Source organism: Aquarana catesbeiana, linkage group LG03 (assembly GCF_042186555.1).
Source record: "Aquarana catesbeiana isolate 2022-GZ linkage group LG03, ASM4218655v1, whole genome shotgun sequence".
Classification (NCBI taxonomy): Eukaryota; Metazoa; Chordata; class Amphibia; order Anura; family Ranidae; genus Aquarana; species Aquarana catesbeiana.
Window position 1 is genome coordinate 417,902,502 of NC_133326.1, and position 27,926 is coordinate 417,930,427.

At 43.4% G+C, this 27,926-nt stretch overlaps 1 protein-coding gene across 5 annotated transcripts in view; it reads left to right on the forward strand.

Annotated features, from left to right (window-relative positions):
• The window catches only part of FBXW11 (F-box and WD repeat domain containing 11), a 637,027-nt gene that overhangs the window by 326,747 nt on the left and 282,354 nt on the right, over positions 1 to 27,926 (forward strand). For all 5 annotated transcript variants that reach the window (XM_073620748.1, XM_073620747.1, XM_073620746.1 and 2 more), the window contains one exon: positions 5,650 to 5,768. In XM_073620748.1, coding sequence (XP_073476849.1) covers positions 5,650 to 5,768 — 119 coding nt within the window. The remainder of the gene's footprint in view (positions 1 to 5,649; positions 5,769 to 27,926) is intronic.

Consider the following 27,926-nt stretch of genomic DNA (forward strand, 5'->3'; position numbering starts at 1 on the left):
CGATACTGGGCTGGTGGGTGATGATCTCTTGACAGACGATGCTCCTCTAGAAGACGAAGACTGTGGAACTTCCTGAGTAATCAATCCAAGGTGTAAGAGAAGTCGTTCCCTGTCTCGGAACGAAGAAAAGCTGTATGGTTTGTTGCGGAAGGAGAAGTTCAATCTTAGCGGGAAGGCTCATCTATACGTGATCTCTTTGCCCGCCAGGACTTGTAATAGCGGTTTCAGGGCCCTTCGTTTTTGTACTGTGTATGGGGATAGATCTGTGAAGATTTGAATCTGGTGGCCCTGGATCATCAACATCTCCGCCGACCTGGAAAGTTTCATCACTTCTTTAACCGCGTAGAAATGCGATTTCACAATGATGTCTCTTGGCAGACCATCTGAGCAAGGTGGTTGTAGCGCCCTGTGGGCTCTGTCAAGCTCCGAACGATGGGCTGGAATGTTAGGAATTAAACTTTTGATAAAGTCCTGGACTGCTATGTGGGTGTCTTTGACGGTTTCGGGGAGCCCCCTGATACGGAAGTTGTACCATCTCGACCTGTTCTCGAGGTCATCTATTTTTGAGGTAGCAGATTCCAGTTTTTCCTGGAGATCCTGGATTCTAGAAGTATTCTGGTTAATTCTCAGGATCGCCTGGTCAGATTTTTGCTCTAACACTAGAATTCTGGCACCAATCTGCTGCAGATCAGCAGGTATGGTGGCAGTGATCTGTGCTGCTGTGTGGGAGAGGCCATTTGAGAGCATCTGAGAGAATGCAGCCATCATAGAGGGGAAATCAGGAGGGGAGTCCCTGGCCTGTGCATCCCATGGATCCGGGCTGTGTATCAGTTCCTGCTGAGGGGTGAGAGCTGCCCCTCCTAATGTCCTCCTTATCAGAGACTCAGTGGATGCTGGTGAGGGGATCCCCGGGGGAGTACTCACTGTGGCATCAGAGGATTGTGAGGATGGAAGAGCCCCTTGATCCTGGTCTGCTATGGAGTCCGACAGGCAGGGCAGGCCTCGTGAGGTGACGGTCGCCATTTTGGGATGGCCGGGCCGCGCTGTGGAGTCGTTCAGAGCGGCAATGAGATTCCTCCGGGTGGGGTTAAACGACATCCAACTGTGGCTGGTGGTGTCCCCGGTCGGCTGGTATGTGTGCCGGGCTGGAACGAGAGCTTAATCTGCAGCTGTGGCGGGCGTTAGATCGGAGTGGTGCGGAGCTCCCGGTCTACGCAGCCATCTTGGACGCTGCCGCGCATGCGTCCAAGTTGTACCTTTTTTATCTGCAGCCCTCTCTCTCCAGCCTTTTAAAGCACACATTTTACACAGCATTTCTGAGCTAGCAGGCACAGGGGGCAGGGATCTGATGTAACACATTGAACTTGTAGGTGACTGATGCAGATAGCAGAGGAGTAACAGAGCAGACAGAAATCACACTAGGTGCTTTGCATAGAGGCAAGTATACATTATAGGAAGATATTCTTAATTTTTAATTTCAGAGGTTTGCAACTACTTTAAAGGGGTTGAAACTCTCGTGTTTTTTCACCTTAATGCATCCTATGCATTAAGGTGAAAAAACTTCTGTCACTGGCCCCCCAGCCCCCCCATTTTACTTACCTTAGCCTTGGAACTTCCAACAGCGAGGACGCGCTGTCCCCCTGCCCGGGGTTCTCAGCACTTGATTGGATAGATTTATAGTAGCGCAGCCATTGGCTCCCGCTGCTGTCAATCAAATCCAATGATGTGGGCGTCGGGGTGGCAGGGCCGAGTTCGGCATTCATGTCAATGGATGCAAATGCTGGACTCGGGAGCGCGCCAGCAAGATAACCCCCCAAGGGAGCGCTTCTAGGGGGTAATCTGATGTGGGGAGGAGCCGCCGGGGGACCCCAGAAATTGAGAATCGGGGCCACACTGTGCAAAGCGAGCTGCACATTGGAGGTATGATAGGTTTATTTAAAAAAAAAAAAAAAAAAAAAAAAAAAGCTTTACAATCACTTTTAAGTTTTACCAGATGGATACCTTGACCCATGTGATGCCATTTTCATCTTAAGGTGCTACAGGCTGCTCTGAGTTTTCAAGCCTTCTCTTTGGCAAGTTGTTAGGCGTTCTGATTTATGTTTGCTGTGTTTTCCCTCTCCTCTGTATCCCTTTTGGACAGCCCAATTGTCAAAGATTAGGATCTTGTGCAGTTTAATATACAATTGAGAAATTGGATTTTTGACTTTAATGTTCTTCAGAAAAATGATTTAACAGTTAAGGATACAGGTCCTTTATCATGCACTCCTTATTGCTTGCTCCTAAACTGAGGCTTGCTGGAAGTTGGAGAGGTTATATCAGGGCTGCCCTTTCTACTTGGTTTGATGGTGTCCAATCACCTGAAAGTAGCTGCATAACCCAATAGTCTATGGTTCTGTGCCTGTAGTGAACTCCAAGCAAAGGATTTTACAGGTAAATGCTTTTTTCGTTCTTTTATCTGCAGTATACAAACTTGGTGCCTGAGTCTCTTTATCAAGCTTCAGCTCAGAATTCAGGACTCCCAGGGTGTTCTGGAAGTGTAACAGTAATGCTGGTAGTTAGCTGTAGGCTTCTATTAAAGTTTAGGAGGCAATTTATGATTCTCAGTCCCGTTTATAGGAACATTTTAAAATGGTATTAAACCCAAAAGCAAACCTCATCTTGCAGCTTACCATTTCTAAGATATGGCTGCATTTGTTTTCTTTTCTAGGCTTACTTTCTTTTAGTCACATACTACTTTTGAATTTATTTTAAAGTGGTAGTAAACCGCTGGCTTTTTTTTTAACCCATTTACGGCAAAGGACTCTGAAGCAACGGCACAGGCATACCGTTCTTCAGAGCACGTGCCGGTGACTGCATCTAAAGTAACTATCTCGTAAACGGTGCACATTTAGGAGATCTTTACAATTACATATAAGTAAGCCTTATAGAAAAAAAGTGTACAGAAAGTGGCCTACAGTACACTACTCGGTACCAAATCATCCCAGCTGTCATGAGTCACCTGCTCAATATATACAGGTGGAGCAGTTTAGAACCGATGTATATTAGAAGTAGTACTGATGTTAAAATCCCAGTATATACTTTGATCTATCAAAGATCAAATATCAGCCGCTTGAAGTATAATAAAAACAATTCTCTTAAAATACAGTAATAAAAACTACCAGAAATAACATATTTAATAGAAAAGATAGTCTAATAAACAGTCCAAATGTTATAGCAGCGCTGATGATGGATAAGTGTCCAACTCCACAAATATGTAACATATACACTCTGATGATGTAGCAAACTGAATCTGTAAAGATGGGTGATCCTAGGCAGTGGATTATATGTGCACCCTACACCAACTCCCAGTTTTCACCACGTGAGGCACTGTTTCCCCCGATGGGGTTTAAACTCACCAAACAGATGAAAAAAATTGCCTTAATCAAGCGTTTCCTTCAACTAGACTCCCATCATCATCATAGAAAGCAGGCAAATGTGTTCCAAAGGGGTTCATAAAAACACAGAAATGCGGACATAGCGTAATCCTGCTTTATTAACAAATCCCCAACATACAGCCAACCCAGCTTCCAATCTACGTACATTTAAACACTGTTAAAAGAACATTTGAAATAGAGTGTGTAATGACCAAATCTCCTGGTCCCAAGAACGCTCGTGTTGCATACACGGCATTCACGATAACTTCCTGGTTGGGAACAGCTGACGGTGAAGCGCACTTGTCGCTTCCGGTTACGTTGTTATAGCCACGCCCTGGCGTGTTTCGTCACTTCCTGACTTCAACAGAGGGCGCACAAGCCTTATTATAGCTTTACGTAGGCCATACATGATTTTTTTTATTTTTCACTCAACCAGAGGGTTGAACGAAAAAGAGCCGATTCCCCAATCCACTCGTTCGATGGGGGAAACCTCCTGTTGTGCTATTGTATTTTGCTGGTGGGTAGCTCTCTCTGCCCATAGACTTCGATGGTCAATGTTGCTGGCTATAGCTGTTGGCACTGATCGTTCAGAAAAAAACTGACAGGCTGATTTGTACACAAGTCAGTTGATATGCTAACCCATACATGGATCTAAATTTGAGCCAGTCCCTGCTGAACCAGCTGAATTTCAATCCATGTATGGATAGCTTTAAACCTCTTTATTGCAGATAGACTTGGGCCTTTTCAATCTGTCTATCAGCAATTGAAAATCCCTATATTTTGAGAATCTTGTAAGGGTATAACTGTGGTCTCTGCACCATCTCTAATCAAAGCCATGGGTGCAACCCTTGGAGTATTCAGCCACCCTCCCCACAGTTTTTTCAACTTTGTGTGGCCAGCCCCTATGTTAATAAACTAATTTCTATAACTGGAGATTGGAATTAACCTGTTTGATCCACTGCTCTACTGTGAGTGGTGCTGGAGAGATAACCATTTCAAAGCTATTCGTTTTCTTGCCATATAAAGCAGTTGACCTATTGCTTATGGGCAAAAGGGTATCCTTCTCATCCAACCTAAAACGCATGTTGCTTGCTTTTTCACCTTGTGATCCTGCCAGCAAGTTTGCTGCTCTTCAGCAGAACAAGCTTACCTGCAGATGTAGCAGCTAGTGTTGAAACAAACCATTTAAAACTGGCATGGATGCTTACAGTGATCAACTTTTATTTATGGAAAAACCTTCATTCCAAAAGGCACTAAACTGTTGCTGTAACAGATTAAAAAGTGTTAGCTGGAATTTGGCTTCAATTTGTTAGTGTATCTAAATCTGTTAACACATCTAATGGTACCCTCCCTCAAAACTGACAATGTTGCTGTCCAAAGGTGTCTCTGTTGCTCTTCCTCCCAGAGTGTAGGCACCCTAATGCATGAGGTGTGCTAATAGCCAGATCACCAGGTGAAAACCGAGGGGAAGGAGGGAAGGCCTCCAAAAAGAAAACTAATACAGTGACCACATCTAATGATTGGTGAGCTGCAATATATACATTTTTAGATTAAAAGTTAAATTCCATGCTTTACTTAAGCCCCAAATGGCTTCCATCTCACTTCTAACTACCTTGTAGAAGGAGGGTGCTTGCCTATTTTCAGGGCGCTCCGGTCCAGTCACGTACGCTCCATGGTGGCTGGCTTCAGGGGAGAGGAGAGATCGCTGACAAACGGCTGAAATTCCTGGACGGTGGCATCGCCCACAGGCTCACTATGAGGCATCCGTTGTCTGCTGTCCTTCCTCACCCCTGAAGCCACCACTGGAAGCCGATCACATGACTGGACCTTAGCACCCTGATAATAGGTAAGTATAAGCATCTTCCTTGTACAAGGTAGTTAAAATAGGCATTAGGGGGTTGGGAGCAGTTTTAATCTTGGAGCCTATAATTCCACTTTAATACCACTTTAAACGGTTTAGATTATAGGCATACCATCTTGTTAAAGTATTTACAAGTTTGCAGCCAATTTAGGGATAACGCCTTTGTTTATATTTTTGTTAAATGTTCTCATTCATATACTACAATGCTAAAAAAAAAAATTTTAAAAAAATGTAAGATTGTTGCTTAATTTTACTTCTGCTTTCATTTTCTTTTGATATGTGAAAGGGAGCTCTAGAGTTGACATCTGTTAGATCATTTTAACTGTTTCAACATGTTAATAAGCTTCTAAATGATTTCTGTGTGTTTCACTGCAGATATGGGATAAAACAACATTGGAATGTCTAAAAATTCTAACGGGCCACACTGGATCAGTCCTCTGTTTACAGTATGATGAGCGAGTCATAGTTACGGGCTCTTCAGACTCCACTGTAAGGTATGGTGTGACCTACAGAACTAGGTAGACATTTACCCAGACCTAACTTTATTTTGAATCCTTGAAACATTGTTTTTTTTAGTATCGATTGTGTACAAGGTCGCCTCTTTTTCCCCACTTAAGGGATTTGTACTATCTAAATTAAAATCTTTATAAGGTTAACAGGAAGCCTACATTTCTGTGTGTGTCGGATGCTTGCGTTTGAGGGTCACTGCTGCTTCCCACATTTGTTTGTTTGCATGCTGATCCCAGTATTGTCCATGATTCTTTTTTATATGGCATCCTGAAGCTGATAGAGGAGAGTCTGCAGCAGGTGCAAAAATGCTGGTACTTGTCTAAGCAATGTAATGGGAATCTGCAGCTCTCATATGTATGTGATCCTCTGACAGGGCGCTTCACACAAGGAATGCAGGCAACAGCTGCAAATATGCGGGCATTTCTACACCCTGTTTACTAAAAATACCAACATATCTTAATTGTCCATCACTTGACACTGGCTTCAGGTGATTGGACATTGGCAAAGTTTTTTGTTTTTTACAACCCCCTGGGTGTACCGCTGTAACCCTATCCTAAATTTTTTGCTAGTGTCCTGAAGGTGATCAAACTATTTGCCCTTATAGAAAAGACATGCTTTACTAGTTAAAAATGTTACTTCAGTTTTTTCAATCAGTTCCTTACTGTCCTCTAACAGAACAATAGAAGCCATGTATCTGGATTGGTGCAATCTCGGTAAAACCTTGGGAGGTGTAACCAGACTGCCACACTGTGGGCGCTGCCTGTAATGTCTCTTCAGACTCATGATTCTGCCTGGGTCCTCATCTCGGGACAGTGAAATACTTATAGTTAACTGCAAGGCACTATTCAGGGTCATGGTCCATCCCTGTGGAACCCAGACGGCTCCTTAAGGGGGTATGTCCACAGTGACAGGCAAAGCCTTGAACCCTGGTTAGAGAGCAGGCACATGGACAGGTAAGACAGGTTTAGCCTTTACATGACTGATACTGTAGCCTCACAAAATATAGGTTTCCTAAATCGTGGTTTTAGTTTTCATTTATATCAGGAAATTGGGAATTGTAAACTTCTCAAACATGGCAGTAAAGTTCCATCATGCAAAGTGTAGTCTCAGGTGGATGAGTAGGTGTTAAATCATGCCATAGGTTACACTATTGCCACCATTTCTTCCTAGAGCTCTTTGTACGGTACTCAAGCATTCCCTACCTCACTTTTATCACAATAACTTTGCTATAGGATGGTCTACACCTAGGTTTCTGCTACTTCTTCACAGATGCACTCACTCTTTATCCATACCCAACTCTGCGAGTGCTCCACCAATAGCAGTGATGGAAACCAGACACAAGGGAGCTAAAAGTTCAGGCAAACATTGTCTGCCTACAAAGCACTTCAACCACTCAGAATGATGCTTCACTTGCACTGGAGCAATGCCCTATTTTAACACCATTCTCCGCATCTGATTTTTTGCATCTGTCAGACTTTCATGGACAACTATGGCTTTAATGCAGCCATCACTGTCCAGAGTACTAAAGTACCAAGCTGCTTCTACATCCCCGCTGTCTCTGCTAGATTTGGAACGTAAAATGCCTCCTCTAGTCTAGAAGATGCAGGCATTGAATAAAATTGAGGACCTAGAGGTGGTGTTAAAAGAGGCTTCAAAACATTTCTCAAACCCAGTCCCTCAATAACCTAATATGGCTTCACACAATATTGCATTTGACCAATGTAGATATGCTCATTTCTGCAAAAAAAAATTTGCAAAAGCCTTAGCATTGTCGCACTCAGATCTTCTCCATCATGCCATTCCTCCTTGGGCACTAAGAGACCTGCTAAGTCTAAAAGATGTTTCCCATATGTAAGATTGGGGTGATCAGACTCAAGTGGTAGGTGTCATTCAATGGGTGTGCCAGTCCAAAACTGTATTTTTAAGGGCTTGGTAGCCCACTTTTTACAAAAAAAAAAAAAAAAATGGAAAGGTTCACAAAAGACCTCAGAAGCCCAGGTAAGGGGGTTCCACCATTACTGTAACTTGCACAATCGTAATACATCAGCTTCCTGGCTTACACTCGTGCCACACGACTGCTTCATGCCTCCAGCCTAGGCCTTAGGTCTGCTCCTCAGACCAAAAGAGTTCCTTGGAGTCAAGCGCTCTCATTGCATATTCACGATCAGCTCCTTGCTACACTGTCACAGACTAAATCTGCCTCCTGCTTATATGCACGCTCTGGCTGCCCCCATGCAGTCTGACTCCTGCAGAGGCTTGGAGTCCTCCTGACTCCCATGCACAGACCTCCTGTCTGTTGGGTGGAGCCCTGAGCCATAATCGGGTCACAACTAATAGCCCAGCACATAGCTGTGCAATCAGCATGCCTGCTTCTCCAAAAATCTCGTGTAAACCGGTAATCTTCTTAGTAGCATGGGGTCCCACTGCTACACATTCATTTTCAAATAGAATGGATAGTTTTATGGTGATGGGGATAACTCTGACTAGATTTAAACTCTAGCAATAACTCTAACTCATGTCAATGCTGAAGTCTATCTAGTGGAAAAAAAGTTCACTAAAAAGTGGTCTGTTCCCGTAGAAGATCCTGCCTTCTCAGTCTTAAAGTGGTTGTAAAGTCAGTGATCACAATTACTGCCATCCCCTCTGTTATAACAAGCTATACTAGTGTCTGTTTTTTTTTTTTTTAATTTTGCAGTTTAATACCTTTTCACATTGCCGCTGTGCGGTCATGTGGCCTCCCGCCGCTCTCTTCCCCAAGCTAAGGACTACAGCGGAGGGGCTGAGATTCCCCTCTGATGTCAGCCAGGAGGTAACTTGACCGCACATTAGCAATGTGAAATAAGGTATTTAGCTGCAGAAATAAAATTAAAAAAAAAAACACATAGTATAGCTTGTTACAACAGAGGGGCTGGCAGTAATTGTGTTCACTAACTTTAGTGGCACATGGATTAGCAGAAGGGCAGGGGTGGGTTTGGAGGTCAACTCACCCTATGAACTGACAGGCATTTTTTTTTTACAACTTTTTTTAAATTTCCTACTGTGCCTGTAAAAGATGTCCCCTTTTTTAATGGATAAGTTCACCTTATAGGGTGAGTACATGGATTGAAAACTGGCTACAAGGGTGAGTTCAGAGGGTGGTGATAAATGGGGAGTATTCAGAATGGTCAGGGGTGGGTAGTGGGGTTCCCCAAGGTTCTGTGCTGGGACCAATCCTATTTAATTTGTTCATAAACGATCTGGAGGATGGGATAAACAGTTCAATCTCTATTTGCAGACGATACTAAGCTAAGCAGGGCAATAACTTCTCCGCAGGACGTGGACACCTTGCAAAAAGACCTGAACAAATTAATGGGGTGGGCGACTACATGGCAAATGAGGTTCAATGTAGAAAAATGTAAAATAATGCATTTGGGTGGCAAAAATATGAATGCAATCTATACACTGGGGGGGAGAACCTCTGGGGGAATCTAGGATGGAAAAGGACCTGGAGGTCCTAGTAGATAGGCTCAGCAATGGCAGGCAATGCGAAGCTGCTGCTAACAAAGCAAACAGAATATTGGCATGCATTAAAAGGGGGATCAACTCCAGAGATAAAACGATAATTCTCCCGCTCTACAAGACTCGGGTCCGGCCGCACCTAGAGTATGCGGTCCAGTTCTGGGCACCAGTCCTCAGGAAGGATGTACTGGAAATGGAGCGAGTACAAAGAAGGGCAACAAAGCTAATAAAGTGTCTGGAGAATATTAGTTATGAGGCAAGGTTGCGAGCACTGAACTTATTCTCTCTGGAGAAGAGACGCTTGAGAGGGGATATGATTTCAATTTACAAATACCGGAATTGTGACCCCTCAATAGGGATAAAACTTTTTGGCAGAAGAGAGTTTACCAAGACTCGTGGCCACTCATTAAAATTAGAAGAAAAGAGGTTTAATCTTAAACTACAGGCGGTGGTCTCAGCGGGGAGCATTGATAGCTTCAAGAAACTATTAGATAATCACCTGAATGACCACAACATACAGGGATATACAATGCAATACTGACACATAATCACACACATAGGTTGGACTTGATGGACTTGTCTTTTTTCAACCTCACCTACTATGTAACTATGTAATCTGTTCAACGGATGGAACATGTAACATGCTCCCACTGCTGTAGCCTCTCCCCGATCTGCTGCAAGAGTGACAGCGAGTCAGGCTTAGCCCACCTGACTGCGTCATTCAGATGAGCAGACAGCTTACGCTGACATTCTGCAGGAACCCTGCATTGTACCCGCCATCTGCTGATCATAGGTGCAATGCTTCCCAGGCTCCTAATAGAAGAAAAAATAAATGTACATATTTTTACCTGCAAAAAAGATGTGCATTTATTTTATTTTTTAAAGGTGAATTTATCCTTTAAAGATTCTGCTGACAGAAAAAATTTAGTCATGGATTGGCGTCATTGGATTAGAGCAACGAATAACCGGGAGGCTCTTGTCTTCCAGGACTGAATTTTGAGCACTCGCAAGCACTGCCCTCTGTGTTACTCGTTTTGATACCCTACAACAAATCATGACACAGATCTCCAAAATGGCTTTCATGCAAAAGCCTGGACAGCTGAAGTTGCTTGCAAAAGTCTCCTCACACATTGGTGAGGCACTTGACAAGATGTCACGGGAGGAAAAGTGCTTCCGCAACGCAAGGTTCCTAAACCCCCCTTCCTTAGGGTGACCCATGATAAATGCTTGCCCTGCTCAAATTGTAAAGGTCCGATGAGGTGGATGCAGGCTGAGGAAAGGTGTGTCAAGACCCAAAGCACACTGCAGAAATTGAAAGAAATAGCCCTGCCGCACACCTCACCCGGCCCAAGTGGTTAGCAGGTAAACGCAGCCTCAGTTCGATTAATCCAGATCACAACTCCAACATGTTTCACCCCCAAAAAGTGCTTTCACAACGCAAGGTTCCTAAACCCTCCTTCCTCAAGATATTTTATCTTCTCAAATAGAACAGTGCACCATCGCTACCAGGCTTAATCTTCAAAGCCAAAACTCAGTAGTTCCTTAGTGCTGACAGTCCAGACAATGAAAAACAGTTCATGTAAAATCCACAGCTTCTATAAGAATGACCGATTCCCTCTGTTTTGTCACCAAGGCCCTCGCAAAGGATATTCTGCTTTAAAATCCACTCAGTCCACACTCAAAAGAATTTGTCAAACACAAGCCCTGAGGACCAACCAGTTAATTTCATGTGGCCCTCAAACCTGAGCTGCAGCACCCCCCCCCCTCCCCCCACCTTTTGTCTTCACCTCCACAGACAAAACTCCAGATCCTATGCTTCTCCAAGTAGCTGCAGAGAGGTTCCTCTCTGCCCCTATTACCCCTCCCCCCGGTCTTAGCAGTCAGTAACATAGAGGACAAAAGAACTTCTCCCCTACAGATCCAGCGTCCTTCTGTGCAGCTGAAACACCCTATCGTCTCCGCCTGGTCTCTGCATTCAGCTGACTCCAGCCCCTCTGGTCCTCCTCCAGACCCTGCACTTCCTGGTTCTTAGCTCCACACCCATCTTGTTCCAGGCAGCAAACCCCAGCAAAGCGTGATCCAATTTGCTACAGCAGGGGAAAAAAATCTTTCCTGACCCCCAAAAGGCAATCGGATTTTCCCTGAATCAACTTTAGCTATAAATGTTAGTGCCCAGTTATATTGTGTGCATTTAGGAAAGAATCCAGGCCTTTCTTAACGCAATTTACTGAGCTGGCCAGAACCGCCTCTCGAGGGAGTCTATTCCACATTTTCACAGTTCTTACTGTGAGGAAACCTTTCCTTATTTGGAGATGAAATCTCCTTTCCTCTAGGCGTAAAGAGTGCCCCCTTGTTCTCTGTGTTGACTGTAAAGTGAATAACTCAACACCAAGTTCACTATATGGACCCCTTATATATTTGTAAATGTTGATCTTATCCCCCTTAATCTCCTCTTCTCGAGAGAATAAATTCAGTTCCTCTAATATTTCCTCATAGCTGAGCTCCTCCATGCCTTTTATCAGTTTGGTTGCCCTTCTCTGCGCTTTCTCCAGTTCCCCGATATCTTTTTTGAGAACTGCTGCCCAAAACTGAACTGCATATTCCAGATGAGGTCTTACTAATGATTTGTACAGGGGCAAAATTATATATCTCTCTCTCTCTCTCTCTCTCTCTGGAGTCCATAACTCTCAATTCAAGAAAGGTCTTTGCTCGCTTTGGAAACCGCAGCTTAGCATTTCATGTTATTATTGAGCTTATGATCTACCAAAACTCCCAGATCCTTCTACACTACGGATTCCCCCACTTGTACTCCCCCTAATATGTATGATGCATACATATTCTTTGCCCCCAAGTGCATAACTTTACATTTATCAACATTAAACCTTATCTGCCACATAGTCACCCAATTAGACAGTGCATTGAGGTTGGCTTGTAAATTGGAGATATCCTGTAAGGACTTTATTCCACTGCATAGTTTGGTGGCGTCTGCGAAGACTGAAATGGTACTTTTAATCCCAGACCCTATATCATTTCTAAAGATATTAAAAAGTAAGGGTCCCAACACTGAACCTTGGGGTACACCACTGATAACCTTAGACCATTCAGAGTAAGAATCATTAACCTTTACTCTCCGAATTCTGTCTCTCTTAGCCAGTTTTCTATCCATTTTCAAACTGATATTTCCAAGCCTTTAGACTTTACCTTACACATGAGCCGTGTGTGAGGAACTGTGTCAAACGCTTTTGCAAAATCCAAGTATACCACGTCCACAGCCACCCCACTGTCCAAGGTTTTGCTCACGGCTTCATAAAAAGAAATCAGATTTGTTTGACAACTTCTGTCTTTCGTGAAACCATGCTGTCTGTTACTTAACCACTTGACATCCGCGCTATAGCCGAATGACAGCTACAGCGTGGACCTGAATTTCCGGGAGGCCGTCATATGACGACCTCCCCTCTGCATGTGCCCTGAGCGCGCTGTGATCACCGAGTCACTGAAACTTGGGTGATCACCGATCCGAGTAAGGGGACGGTCCTGGCCCCTTACCATGTGATCAGCTGTCAGCCAATGACAGCTGATCACATGATCAAAACAAAAGCTCTGTGATAGTTTTTTTTTCCTCCTCACGCTAACAGCGCGAGGAGAAAAAGCCGATCACTGGCTTATCAGCAAGGGACATTGGTCCTGAAGCGGAAGAGGCAATTCTTCCTCATATGCGCAACCAGTGCCCCCTGCCATTGCCACCTGCCAGTGCCCACGAGTGCCACATATCAGTGCCCACAAGTGCCACCTATCAATGCCCACAAGTGCCACCTATCAATGCCCACAAGTGCCACCTATCAATGCCCACAAGTGCCACCCATCAGTGCCTACAACTGCCGCCCATCGGTGCCTACAACTGCCGCCCATCGGTGCCTACAACTGCCGCCCATCGGTGCCTACAACTGCCGCCCATCGGTGCCCACAAGTGCCGCCCATCGGTGCCCACAAGTGCCGCCCATCGGTGCCCACAAGTGCCGCCCATCGGTGCCCACAAGTGCCGCCCATCGGTGCCCACAAGTGCCGCCCATCGGTGCCCATCAGTGCTGCCTCATCAGCATACATCAACGAAGGAGAAAAATTAAGTTTTTTAAAATTTTATAACAAAATATAAAAAAATAAAAAAAAAAATTTTTTTTTTTTTTTTTTTTTTTTTTTTAAATTCGGTCTTTTTACATTTTTTTTAACAAGCAATAAAATCCGCAAAATTGATCAAATATCACCAAAAGAAAGCTCTATTTGTGGGAAAAAAAGATAAAAATTTCATTTGGGTACAGTGTTGTATGTCCACGCAATTGTCATTCAAAGTGCGTCAGTGCTGGAAGCTGAAAATTGGTCTGGATAGGAGGGGGGTTTAAGTGCCCAGTAAGCAAGTGGTTAAAATATTTTTTTCTAGCAAGAACTCATCTATGTGGTCTTTTATTAAACTCTTCAGTATCTTCCCGACTATAGACGTTAAACTAACAGGTCTATAGTTACTTGGTAAAGACTTTGTTCTCTTTTTAAATGAAGGCACCGCATTGGCCCAACACCAATCCAGTGGTACCCTTTCCCATCATTAACGAGTCCCTAAAAATTAGAAACAATGGCTGTGAAATGATAGAGCTCAATTCTTTTAAGGTCCTTGGGTGGATGCACAAGGTAAGGGCATGCACTGTGATGTTAGGGAGGATGGGGGACTCTTGACTTCTGATAGTATGAGGGTGGTCTGCTAAACCAATGCCTATAATATGAGAATATTAAAATTCTATGCCAATTGAAAAGGATGCTCGAACCCCTGGTATCATCCACAAGAAACTTTATTGGAGACTGCTTAGACTTGGTTCTGCCATGATGTTCTGTCTGAGCAGTCTCCAATAAAGTTTCTTGTGGATGATACCAATGGTGTGTGACCCTCATCTGCTACAGGAGTGGGCTTCGTACCGGTCTGCACCCGCCATTCACTGCTTGTTACTAAAACCAGTGATAATCAAATGCAGAGGCAATTATGATAAATTTATATAGTCTTACAGATGCAACGATAATGCTGATGCGACCTGTGATGAAATGGTGTTTGCTCTAGATGAGACACCCCTCCCACTCTAACGTGCTCATGCCACTAGATTGGTGAGTGCATCCTAGGCATTCCTACAACAAATCTTTTGTTGTCCAGCTTTGCTAGGCCGCCACCTGGTTTTTATTTCATACCTTCTCCAAATTCTTCCAGGTGGACTTCCAAGCTTCTGCTTTGGCAGCTTTTGACTGCAAGGTTATGGAAACAGCACTCAGTTCATTGATCCTTGTTGTTATTGGGCCTCTTTGTACAATTATTTTTGCCTTGTCCACCCCTCTTATTCATTGCTTGGGGAAGTTTCAGGTTCTATGAATATCCAATGTATGTCCTTTGCTGTATGATTGACATGAGGAATTTTGACTTGCCTGTAAATTCCATATGTTGGACTACATTACAAAACATAGGCCACCCTCCTCACTTATTCAGTGTTACTCTGCATTGCTTGGTAAAATTGATTTTGTGAGGTAAGGTTATAGAGGTTTGCGAAGGGGAAAATGTCCAGCAACACTTTGCTAGTGTCCAATCACCTGAAGATACCAATCTATAACCCAGGGTGTATCCATCCTGTATTCTGTATTAAACTCAAAGGTATGAAACTTACAGGAAAATCAAAATTTGACTTATTTTCAGCTTCTGTTGGCTTGTCTATGCAGAGCGTAGAAAAGCGAGGCATGAGTTGATGTTTGCATATGTAGGGCACTTTGGTTTTGTGTATGGGACACCCATAGTACATCCAAGAAACATCCGGTCCTTTTGAGGGAAATTGCCTTTTCGGACCTACTTTTGACACTGTTATTCACAATGCCACTGTTGGCATGTGCTGCTTCCTCAACCTAGGTCAGTGGAAGGGGCAGAACGTCCCCCCACCACCACCACCTCCAACCATACAGGACACAACTAGTTGTCAATCAAAACAGATGGGTTGTAAGTGATTGACAAAGCCACTTAAAGCTTTAGCCACTCCCTCATATAACCCCTCCCACATGTGATCAGTTTTTTTGCTAGTGTCAAATGACGCAGCGATCGCATGTAAATAAACCTGCGTCATGTCATGACGCCGGTTCCCCTCTCTGTACTGATCGGTACAGAAGGGGAGGGATTGGATGGCAGCAGCGCTGTGGGCTGGATGTGTAGTGCCCACAGCGCTGCTCTGTGACTGAGCCACATCCATCCATCCATCCATCCATCCATCCATGCTCAGCCATCACTCCATGCTCAGAAATACCCTGCAGTACCCTGTGCATTACTGTGCAATACCCTGTGCATTACTGTGCAATACCCTGTGCATTACTGTGCAATACCCTTGTGCATTACTGTGCAATACCCTTGTGCATTACTGTGCAATACCCTTGTGCATTACTGTGCAATACCCTTGTGCATTACTGTGCAATACCCTTGTGCATTACTGTGCAATACCCTTGTGCATTACTGTGCAATACCCTTGTGCATTATTGTGCAATACCCTTGTGCATTACTGTGCAATACCCTTGTGCATTACTGTGCAATACCCTTGTGCATTACTGTGCAATACCCTTGTGCATTACTGTGCAATACCCTTGTGCACTACTGTGCAATACCCTTGTGCACTACTGTGCAATACCCTTGTGCACTACTGTGCAATACCCTTGTGCACTACTGTGCAATACCCTTGTGCATTACTGTGCAATACCCTTGTGCATTACTGTGCAATACCCTTGTGCATTACTGTGCAATACCCTTGTGCATTACTGTGCAATACCCTTGTGCATTACTGTGCAATACCCTTGTGCATTACTGTGCAATACCCTTGTGCATTACTGTGCAATACCCTTGTGCATTACTGTGCAATACCCTTGTGCATTACTGTGCAATACCCTTGTGCACTACCCTGTGCATTACTGTGCAATATCCTGTGCAATAGCCTGCCATACGCTGCCATGCCCGGCCATGCTCGAACATACTCGGCCTCTGTATGTGGCCAGGCTGTGGAAGTCTCACATGTGGTAACGCTGTACTCAGGAGGAGTAGGAGAATCTATTTTGGGGTGTCATTTTTGGTATGTACATGCTATGTGTTCGAAATATTGTATAAATGGACAACTTTGTGTTAAAAAAAAAAAAAAAATGCGTTTTAATCACTTCCCGCCCGCTGTCATACGACGTCCTTGACTTTGTGCGGGGATGTCTGAATGATGCCTGCAGCTACAGGCATCATTCAGATATCCGCTTTTTCAGCCGGCAATTCCCTACAACATAAGAACGATCATAGCAGCTGTTCCACTGCTTGATTGTTCTTACGGGAGGCGAGAGGGGACGTTCCCCCCCCCGCCACCCTCTGGTGCCACTGCTTGCTCGTTCTTACGGGAGGCGAGAGGGGACGTCCCCCCCCGCCACCCTCCGGTGCTTCTACCGACTCACTGCTACGATCAAAGCCAGGATCTTTGTTTTTTTTTTTGTTTTTTTCTATCTTTATTATATCGGGTTTCCCAGCCTAGAGGTGAGATGTGGGGTCTTATTGACCCCATATCTCACTGTAAAGAGGACCTGTCATGCCATATTCCTATTAGAAGGGATGTTTACATTCTAAGTGATAAAAAAATAAATTTTTTTGGAAAAAGTGTCAAACCTAAATAAAGTAAAATGAACAATAAAAATACAAAAAAAATTTGAAAGCGCCCCTGTCCCTGTGTGCTCGCATGCAGAAGCGAACGCATACATAAGTCCCGCCCACATATGAAAATGGTGTTCAAACCACACATGTGAGGTATCGCTGCGATCGGTAGAGTGAGAGCAATAATTTTGGCCCTAGACCTCCCCTGTAAATCAAAACATGTAACCAGTAAAAAATTTTAAAGCGTCGCCTATGGGGATTTTTAAGTAGCGAAGTTTGGCGCCATTCCACAAGCGTGTGCAGCTTTGAAGGGTGACATGTTAGGTATCTATTTACTCGGCGTAACTTCTTTCACATTATGCAAAAACATTGAGCTAACTTTACTGTTTTTTTGTGTTTTGTTTTTTTTTAAGCACAAAGCTGTTTCTTTTTCCAAAAAAAAAAACGCGTTCGAAAAATTGTTGCGCAAATACCGTGCGAGATAAAAAGTTGCAACGACCGCCATTGTATTCTTTAGGGTCTTTGCTAAAAAAAATATATAATGTTTTGGGGTTCTATGTAATTTTCTAGCAAATAAATGATGATTTTTACATGTAAGAGAGAAATGTCAGAATTGGCCTGGGTGCTCCAGAACGCCTGAAGGTGATCCCTGTTGGGCCTCTGTATGTGGCCACGCTGTGTAAAAGTCTCACACGTGGTATCGCCGTACTCGGCAGTAATAGCAGAATGTGTTTTGTGGCGTAATTTGTGGTATGCATATGCTGTGTGTGAGAAATAACCTGCTAATATGACAATTTTGCAAAGAATTGTGGGGAAAAAAGGACAACTTCAAAAAACTCACCATGCATCTTTCTAAATACCTTGGAATGTCTTCTTCCAAAAAGGGGTCATTTGGGGGTTATTTGTACTTTTCTGGCATGTTAGGGTCTCAAGAGATTAGATGGGCTGTCAGTAATTTAGGTGTGATCAATTTTCAGATATTGGCACCATAGCTTTTGGACTCTATAACTTTCACAAAGACCAAATAATATACACCAATTTGTACTTTACCAAAGATATGTAGCAGTGTAAATTTTGGCCAAAATTTATGAAGAAAAATGACTAATTTGGTAAATTTTATAACCAAAACAAAGAAAAATTCATTTTTTTTTACCGAATTTTCAGTCTCTTTTCTTTTATAGCGCAAAAAATAAAAAATCCAGAGATGATTAAATACCACCAAAAGAAAGCTCTGTTTGTGTGAAAAAAAAGGACAAAAAATTCATATATTTACAGTGTTGCATGGCTGAGTAATTGTCATTCAAAATGTGAGAGCACCAAAAGCTGAAAATTGGTCTGGTTATTAAGGGGGTTTAAGTGGTCAAGTGGTTAAAGATTGCACTAGGCCGCTGTGGCAGAGGATGGCAGTTTTTCTGTAAAGTTACGCAATGATTTGTTCCAGTGTTTCTGCCCAGAGTAGGATGTCAGGTACAAACTTGTTAAAAGTGGTTCTGATTGCTGGGTCAGATCCTCTCCATATTGATTTATGGAAACACCTTATCAATCAAAACCTCCCACTATACAAGGTGACTTACGAGGCTAGGGGGTGTCCTGCAAAGTTTGTAAAAATATGGGGTCCTTGATTGGACTCGCAAGATACCAGTGACTCTTTGCTTCAGCTAATAACCAACAATCCCTTATATTAATAAACAATGTAATGGTGATAATCCAGGATGTTTCAGGTTTCAGCTAGGATTTTGTCTGTATGGGAAGCAAATCAATGGATATATTAGGTTCTACTCTGGTTTGTTTCCGGTTTTTCCTTTAACATCCAGTTTTGATAACTGTTGCTAGATGCTTGCTACTGTAATTTCTCTACTCTCTTTGGAAAGGTACTGCTATTGTATTGGTTTTGATTGTCAAATTGTACTCGTATACTGGAGATATAGCTATATAGTGTTACTCACGCGCTACCACCTTAAAGTGTAAATAATGGAAAACTGAACAGCTGCTATCACTAATGGCTTATCCGTGGCTAATATAACATGCAAGAAAGGGGAGTAGTGCTGTGCTGTCCTTAAAAAGTGTGCATAAAAAGTTAAAGTGATTCCTGTGGGTGTATCCTGTGTTTCAAAGTGTGTTCAAAATAATCCACATATTTAAACTACTAATCGTGAAAATTAGTTACTCCAAAAGTGGTATTAGTGCTACACAGTCAATAGTGCATATGTGTCGAAGATCATAAATCATACTTATGTTCAATAAATCTTATATAGTGAATAAAGTGCTAATAATGCATAAATGAATAGTAAACAGGTGTCTCAAGGCTGGACACTTAATCAAATAAACATAGAAGTATTAAAATATAAGCAAATCTTCACAGATTTTCCAAAAAAAAAAAGTCCTTGGTGATCTAGATGGGCAGCTTGATTTATCCCTTAACCAGTGTCTGAGGAAGCATATAATTAGGTGACTTAGTCCCTTTTTCCCGTGTCACCTCTATGCTCTCTAGCCTCTCACCATATATATGCTTTAAACCAGCAGATGATCTTTTCTCCCAAATGTGGCGTGTGGATATAAACTCGCCTCTAGGGGTCCTCTGCTTCAGCGTTTTCCAATGTACTGTTTATTATAAGGGGTACTGTGTCTCTCTTAGTCCTGCAAGGATGTTCCTTTCCAATAGGCTCCAAAATAGATGTAGAAGGAGAAAGAAGAACACTCTCATAGTGTGATAACGTTTTATAAGGTATTTATTAAAATAATGCAAACGGCATAAACTCACATTTAAGTCGTATCTCGTCGAAAATCCACGAGTGCTGAACTCGTTCCTATGCGGCGTCACTTCCGGTACTCCTCCACTCCCTACACGTATCATCAGTCACGTGATAAAACGTTATCACACTACGAATGTGCCTTTCTCCTTATACTTCTATCTGGGAGTCTATTGGAAAGGAACATCCTTGCAGGACTAATAGAGACCCAGTACCCCTTAAAATATACAGTACATTGGAAAACGCTGAAGCAGAGGACCCCTATAGACGAGCTTATATCTACATGCCACATTTGGGAGATTTTATTTATTTATTTCTGGTACTTATATAACGCCGTCAATTTACTCAGCGCTTTACATATACATTGTACATTCACATCAGTCCCTACCCTCAAGGAGCTTACAATCTAAGGTCCCTAACTCACATTCATACATACTAGGGACAATTTAGACAGGATCCAATTAACCTACCAGCATGTCTTTTGGAGTGTGGGAGGAAACCGGAGTACCCGGAGGAAACCCACGCAGGCACAGGGAGAACATGCAAACTCCAGGCAGGTAGTGTCGTGGTTGGGATTCGAACCAGCGACCCTTCTTACTGCTAGGCGAAAGTGCTACCCACTATACCACTGAGATAAAATCATATGCTGGTTTAAAGCATATATAAGGTGAGAGGCCAAAGAGCACAGAGGTGACAGGGGAAGAAGGGACCAAGTCACCTAATTACCGTATATACTCGAGTATAGGCCGACCTGAATATAAGCTGATGCACCTAATTTTACCTCAATAAACTAGGAAAACGTATTGACTCTAGTATAAGCCTAGGGTGGAAAAATGCAGCAGCTACTGGGTAAACAATGCCCATTTGCAGCCTCACTGTGCCCATCTGCAGCCATACCTTTGATTACTAAAACGGCGGGTGTCTCCCGCTGTCATGCATTCTGTTCAGACTTCCATTGTAACAAAGCCCCGCCGCCTCCTCGTCCGTGATGGACGGAACACCGATACAGTTTCCCAGCATTGTATCAGTGTTCCTCTATCACAGACGACGAGGAGGCAGGGCTTTGTTACAATGGACGGCCACACAGACTGCATAACGCCTGCTTTTTTAGTAATCAAAGATACGGCTGCTGTACTGCTCACTCGAGTATAAGCCGGGGGGGGGGGGTTTCAGCTTAAAAGATGGGCTGAAAAACTCGGCTTATACTTGAGTATATACAGTATATGCCTTCTCAGACACTGGTGAAGGGATAAATCAAGTCACCCATCTAGATTACCAAGGACTTTTTCCTAATAGTCTCCATCTGTGAAGATTTGCTTATATTTTAATACCTCAATACTTCTATGTTTAAGTGTCCAGCCTTGAGACACCTGTTTACTATTCATTTATGCACTATTAGCACTTTATTCACTATATAAGATTTATTGAACATAAGTGCATGATTTATGATCTGTTAAGCATATGGAATATTGACTGTGTAGCACTAATACCACTTTTGGAGTTATTTTCACGATTAGTAGTTTTGTTTACATAGGTGGATTATTTTGAACACACTTTGAAACATGGGTTACACCCACAGGAATCAGTTTATTTAATTTCACTTTTTAAGGACAGCGCAGCACTACCCATCTTTCTTGCATATTTTATGTATGCCTCTCCTACATAGAGCTACCAGAGTGGAGATGTTTAGCACAGTGCCCAGTCAACTGAAAGAAAAATATTGTTGAAGCCACAGCAGCACTGCTTTTTGCATTGTACAGAGGCGTTTGGCAATAAAGACCTGGTAGGAAGTGGCCTGCTGTGGCTATAGCTCTGTCCACCACCACACCATGTATCCTTTCAGTCAACTTACCATCCGCACCTGCACTATAGATGTCAAAATGGTGCCCACACATCCACCGAAGTGTTGGGAGTAACAAGATGGCGCCTAGACCTGCATCCTTTCTGAAGTAGCCGCAATATGGCAGCTGCACAAGCGTCAGAAAACTTAAGTAGCACAAAATTGCTTTATGTTCAAAGGGTCTACATTCTTAATGGAGCCTCCACACCAACCTCGCCCTCTGGTACTGAAACTCCTTGCAAGCATGAGGCAGGGGATACCAACCTTTCAGAACCACTTTTTTTTTTTTTTTTTTAAACTTGTTGGTTGAAACTCATCTGTATCAATTAGCAGATGATGATAAAATAAAAAAAAAAAACACATTGGCAACCAAGTAAAATGGTGAAAAATTGGCTCAACCTTTCTGTTGTGTGTCTGTGTGCCACATGGAGAAAAGAGAGCAGCAAAGAATTGTCTGAGGATTTGAAACCAAAAATTGTGGAGAAGCATGGACAATCTCAAGGTTACAAGTTCATCTTTAGAGATGTTGCTGTTCCTGTATCCACTGTGCGCAACGTTGTCAAGAAGTTTACAGCCCATGGCACTGTAGCTAATCTCCCTGGACGTGGACAAAAAAGAAAAATTGATCAATTGGAATGAAGGATTGCTCGATTGGTGGCTAAAAGAACCTCGATCAATTTCCAGACAAATTCAAGCTGACCTTCAGGCACAGGGTACAACTATGTCAGCTCGCACTATACGTTGCCATCTGAATGATAAGGGATGCTATGATGGGAGAACCAGGTGGGACCCCGCATGTTCTGTGGACATGCGAAACAAAATTACAGCTTTTTAGTAAAGCCCATCATTCTACGGTTTTCAGAAAAAGAAATGAGGCCTTTAAAGAAAAGAATACAGTCCCTACAGTCAAACATGGTGGAGGTTCACTGATGTTTTGGGGATGCTTTGCTGCTTCATGCACTGGATGTCTTGACTGTATGCATGGCATTATAAAATCTGAAGACTACCAAAGAATTCTGGGGTTCAATGTAGGGCTCAGTGTCAAAGTTGGGTTTCCATGAGAGGTCATGGGTCTTACAGCTGGACAAAGTACAGGTCAAAAAGCACCCAGAAATGGCTTTAGAAAGTGGTTTTCAACTCCTGTCGTCAGGACCCACTAACAGGCCATGTTTGCGAGATAACTGAAATACATTACAGGTGATATCATTTGCTGCACAGTGATTGCAGTATTCTAGTCTGCATCTCCCCAATGAAATAATTTTGTCCAGTCCAATCTTGGAATTTTGGGTGGAATGTGTCAGATTAGGCTTTTTGTTTCTCCCCTTTTTGTGTCGTATCAATACAAACAGAAGAAATAAACATGAGAATGCCTAAACATTTGTAATTGCAACAATTTTCTGAGTGAAGTGGTTCATTTTCCGACAGAAATGCAGGGGTGCCAATATTTTTGGCCACGACTGTACATACAGCGCAAGGGATTGATCTTGTCTCACTGGAGATGGACTGCTGATGTGCCTGATTTTATTCTGCATTATGTGAGTTGCTTTGAGGCCTTCTCTTTTTTAATAAATAACGTGCGGTCTGCACTTAGAGGTGTTTCTGTGTTTCCCTTCTCTTGCATGCACTTTCTGGAGACTCCTACAAGGGGCTTCCCTTAACCACTTCCCGCCCGCCCTATAGCGGATTGACGTCTGGGAAGTGGTTCTGTTATCCTGACTGGACGTCATATGACGTCCAGCAGGATAACATGCCGCAGCGCGCCCCCGGGGGCGCGCATCGCGGCGATCGGTGGAGCGGTGTGTCAGTCTGACACACCGACACACCGCTACACTGATCTTGGTAAAAAGCCTCCGGCGGAGGCTCTTTACCACGTGATCAGCCGTGTCCAATCATGACTGATCACGCTGTCAATAGGAAGAGCCGTTGATCGGCTTTTCCTCACACGCGTCTGACAGACGCGATTAGAGGAGAGCCGATCGGCGGCTCTCCTGGCAGGGGGGGTCTGCGCTGATTGTTTATCAGCGTAGCCCCCCCGCAGATCACCACACTGGACCACCAGGGATCGCCACTAGGACCACCAGGGAAGGGGCAACATGTGGATGGCCAGGTATGTACCCCATGGCCATCCACATGTGCCCAGTGTGCCAAATCTGTGCCAATCAGTGCCCACAAATGGGCACTGATTGACACCATTATGTTGCAGTGATGCCCAGCAATGCCACCCTTAGGGGCATCAGTGCCACCCATCAGTGTCCATTCATGCCACCTGTCAGTGCCCATCTGTGCCAACTATCAGTGCCACTCATAAGTAACCATCAATGCCACCTATGAGTGCCCATCAATGCCACCTATGAGTGCCCATCAGTGCCGCATACCAGTGCCACCTATCAGTGCCCATCAGTGCCGCCTGTCAGTGCCCATCATCAGTGCCCGTCGGTGCCACCTCATTGGTGCCACCTCATCGGTGTCCATCAGTGCCGCCGTATCAGTGCCCGTCAGTGCAGCCATATCAGTGCCCGTCATTGAAGAAGAAAACTTACTTATTTACAAAAAAGTTTTAACAGAAACAAAGAAAAACTTGTTTTTTTTCAAAATTTTCGGTCTTTTTTTATTTGTTGCGCAAAAAATAAAAACCGCAGAGGTGATCAAATACCACCAAAAGAAAGCTCTATTTGTGTGAACAAAATGATAAAAAATTTGTTTGGGTACAGTGTAGCATGACCGCGCAATTGTCATTCAAATTGCGACAGCGCTGAAAATTGGTCTGGGCAGGAAGGTGTCTAAGTGCCTGGTATTGAAGTGGTTAAAGTGATTGTAAAGGCGCACTTAAAAAAAAAAAAAAAACATGTTATACTTGCCACCTCTGTATAGATCCTCCTCTGCTTGGATCCCTCTTTGTTGCTCCTAGTCCCTCCCTCCTTTTGAGCGCCCCTCAGCCAGAAGCTTGTTGCAGGTTGTCACCCAAGCCGAGTCAGAGCTCCACGTATCCATTCAGACACGGAGCCCCGCCCTGGCCCCGCCCCCTCTCTCGCCTGATTGGCTGACAGCTGTGGAAGCCAATAGCGCCGCTGCTCTGTCTCAATCAATCAAGAGGAGTGTACTGGATGGCTCAGGGGATCGTGGACATTGCTGGAGAGAGGCGGTCAGGTAGGTAATTGGGAGGCTGCTGCTGGGGAGGCTGCTACACACAGAAGGTTTTGATTGATGGAATGATTGCAAAGCATTCTCTGGTGGAGAGTCTTTTTAAAAGTTATGGCACTGGCTCTGTTTTTCAAGGGGATTCACATTCTAGGATACCTGCACAAACTGCTTCTGATCGAAAGGTTGGTCTGAGGGAGAACCTTCAATGGGGATGATTCAGGTCTTGCAGAACTTCAGATGGATTCTCAAAGTTCAGATATTGGCTCAGCATCTGGAAAGCCTAGGGTTTTGTGCTAGATATGGAACAAGGTGTTCTGCCTCACTTTGGGGCAACCTTGGACACTTCAGCCTGCTCCGAATCTTTCATCCACAGCATCCATTAGGGTCTTTGGTCTTTCATTGTGGCCTCTTTCGAGGTGTTCCCAAATTCTTAGTGGCATTCCAAACCCCTGCAGTACACCATTCTGTCAACTTGAAACAGGTCAATGCAGTCCCTGAACCAGCTTTAGGCTTCTATCGTCCAGAGCAAGATATTTTCTGATATGGTGGATGTCAAATACGTTGCTGAAATTTGACAGATCATCGTTTTGATGAACTGGATAGCGCTCACCACTGGTGCCAACCTTTCATGCTGAGTAGCAATGCTAAGGACAGCTATAATGCAAAGGAATTCTGCAGGAAACTCAACTTCTAATCAACATTTTGAAGCTGTGAGCAATTTATCTTTGCCTTTTGCAGTGGATAGACCTTCTTAGGGTCTGTCCACTGCAGTGGACAAAGTACGGTCCTACAAGACCATGACTGTGGCATGCATTAATGACCAAGGAGGCACAAGTGACTGCTCAGGAGAAGATACCTTATCTCATAGGGCGGAGATCAATGTTCTGGCCATACTGTATTTGCTGTGCATTTTGCGGGAGTTGACAACTGGCAGGCAGACATTCTAATTTGACAGGAACTAATGCTGAGGGTAATCTTTCCTATAACTACACATTTTCAGGGAGATCTGTTGTTGGTGGACTCTGGACATGGGCCTCTTAGTGTCCAGGTTCAACCAGAAACTGCACAGTTTTGTATCCAGAACAAGGAATGCTCAAGTGTTGGCAATAGACACTGACACCCAATCTGATTTATGCATTCCCTCACTTGAGTTGTTACCACATCTGCTTCATGGGATCACGTTGGAAAGCGCTAAATTGGCCAAGAAAATGTTAGTTTGAATAGTTTGATTTCTTCAAGGCAGCCAACAAGATTCCTTGTGCCCCCTTGATGGTTGATGTAGACAACCCTTGTGGCATTGTCTGGCTGCACCCTCATCCGGTGCCCCTTCAGAACAGGGTCGACTGCTACACGACCAACCTGACTGATCTGAGCTCCAAGATGTTGAGGGGAAGCTTGGCTTCTCTTCATGATGTTTCTTGGCTTGTTAGATTGGAACACTCCTGCCCAGTCTGAAAGACTTGTCTGTTGTGATAATTTTCTGGTGAGAGGGAAGAAAGGTCTTCTACTGTTCTACTGACCTACTGTTAGGGCTGGGGTGGTGATCCACCAAGATATGGGAGTTCTTGCTTGGTTGGACAGGAGCTTATGGTGGCATACCCTCAAAGGGGTTTTCAGGGATAGAGTTCCCAAGCTTTGGAACACAGCCCTGGGCCTGTGTAGCACCCTACAGCTAACTTAGTATGTTGCACCAAGTGTCAAAGTAAGCCCTAAGAGGATTTCAGTGCAACATTACAGGACGTCCCCACAGTTTAGGCACAGTTCTCAATGTTTTGCTGCGGTTGCTCTGATCCAGACACATTACTTTTTTGCTGCATTAAAAGACAGTGAGGGCTCGATTTGAATAATTGGAAGATAAAATAAAAAGTCTAAAGTTTAAGGGTGAGTTTCTCTGTGAGAAAAGGACCATCACATTCTGACACTATCACAAAGCTGAGAACTCAGTGTGGTAGTTATGTGGGAGGTGCCAAGAGGGCATGTTCTCTAAAGCTTCGACAGAATAAGTATCCTCCGGGATCAGGAAATTTGTTCCCTGATGGGTATTGGGGGGGGGGGGGGGGGGGGGGGGTCTGGGGGTCTTTTTGCATTCCTCTGGATTAACTGTTGGTATAGGGTTATGTTTTCAGTCGGTGGAACTAGATGGGATTGTGTCTATTTTTTCAACCTAACTATATAACTTTGTAACCTGTGAAATCCTTTCCTTGAAGGGCAGGATACAGGACTTTCCCCTTTTTCTATTTTTTATCATTTATGTAGGGCTGCAACTAACGATTATTTTCATAATCGATTAGTTGGCCGATTTATTGTTTCAATTAATCGGTAATGACCTTAAAGTGTGGTGTATAATTTAGTTAATATGTAAAGTTTTAAAAAAGCAATTTATTTTTAAATATCTATATACAGTGGTAAATATGAATGACTATATGGTTAGGTAGCGAAATCTCTAATCCACTCTGAGAATTACAGACAGAAGAGATATACTGTTAGAGGTTGAATCTGGTAAATAACATCAGACTCAGATCAGATTTTTTAGTTAAAGAAAAACTAAATTAAGGACCACTTTGCCTATTTTCAGACAGAACTGTAATACTTTATGTATGTCAGACTCCCTTGTCATAGGAGGGTGGCTTGATAAAAGCTGCCTGCTGTCACTTATGCTGATCATACAAAAAACATGTCTTCCTTTTAAGAACGTTTGTTCGATTTTCTAATTGTTAATGGGGTCAAATCGTGGTTCGTTTTCGACCACAGTGACGGGAAAATTTGAAGGAGAAGAAAGGAAAACTTTTTGGTCAAAGGAATTTTCAGACAGTGTATGTGGTTTTCGTTCAGAAATTGCATTAATTTTAAAACTGAATTTTAAAAGCAAGTGAAATTTCAAACGACATTCATTCATCGAATATACAAAGATTTTTCGTATGAATACTCTCATCTGAAAATCGCTACGTGTATGGCCAGCATAAGGCACAGTTCACGCCTATGCAGTTTGCTTTTGATCAATTTCTGCAATGGTTTTTGCTGCAATTGGCGTTTTGCATATTGTGTTTTTTCTTGGGCCAATTTATTGAGCGGATTAAAAAATCGTGGCAAAAACACACTACATGATTTTCTGCATCTTCTCCATATGAAGTCTGTTGAACCCAAAAAAGCACAGTTTTGCATTTGAAAAAAGTCCTTGACCATTTCCAAATATGCAGCGGCTGAAAAAAAAGTATAGATGTGAATGTTTTCT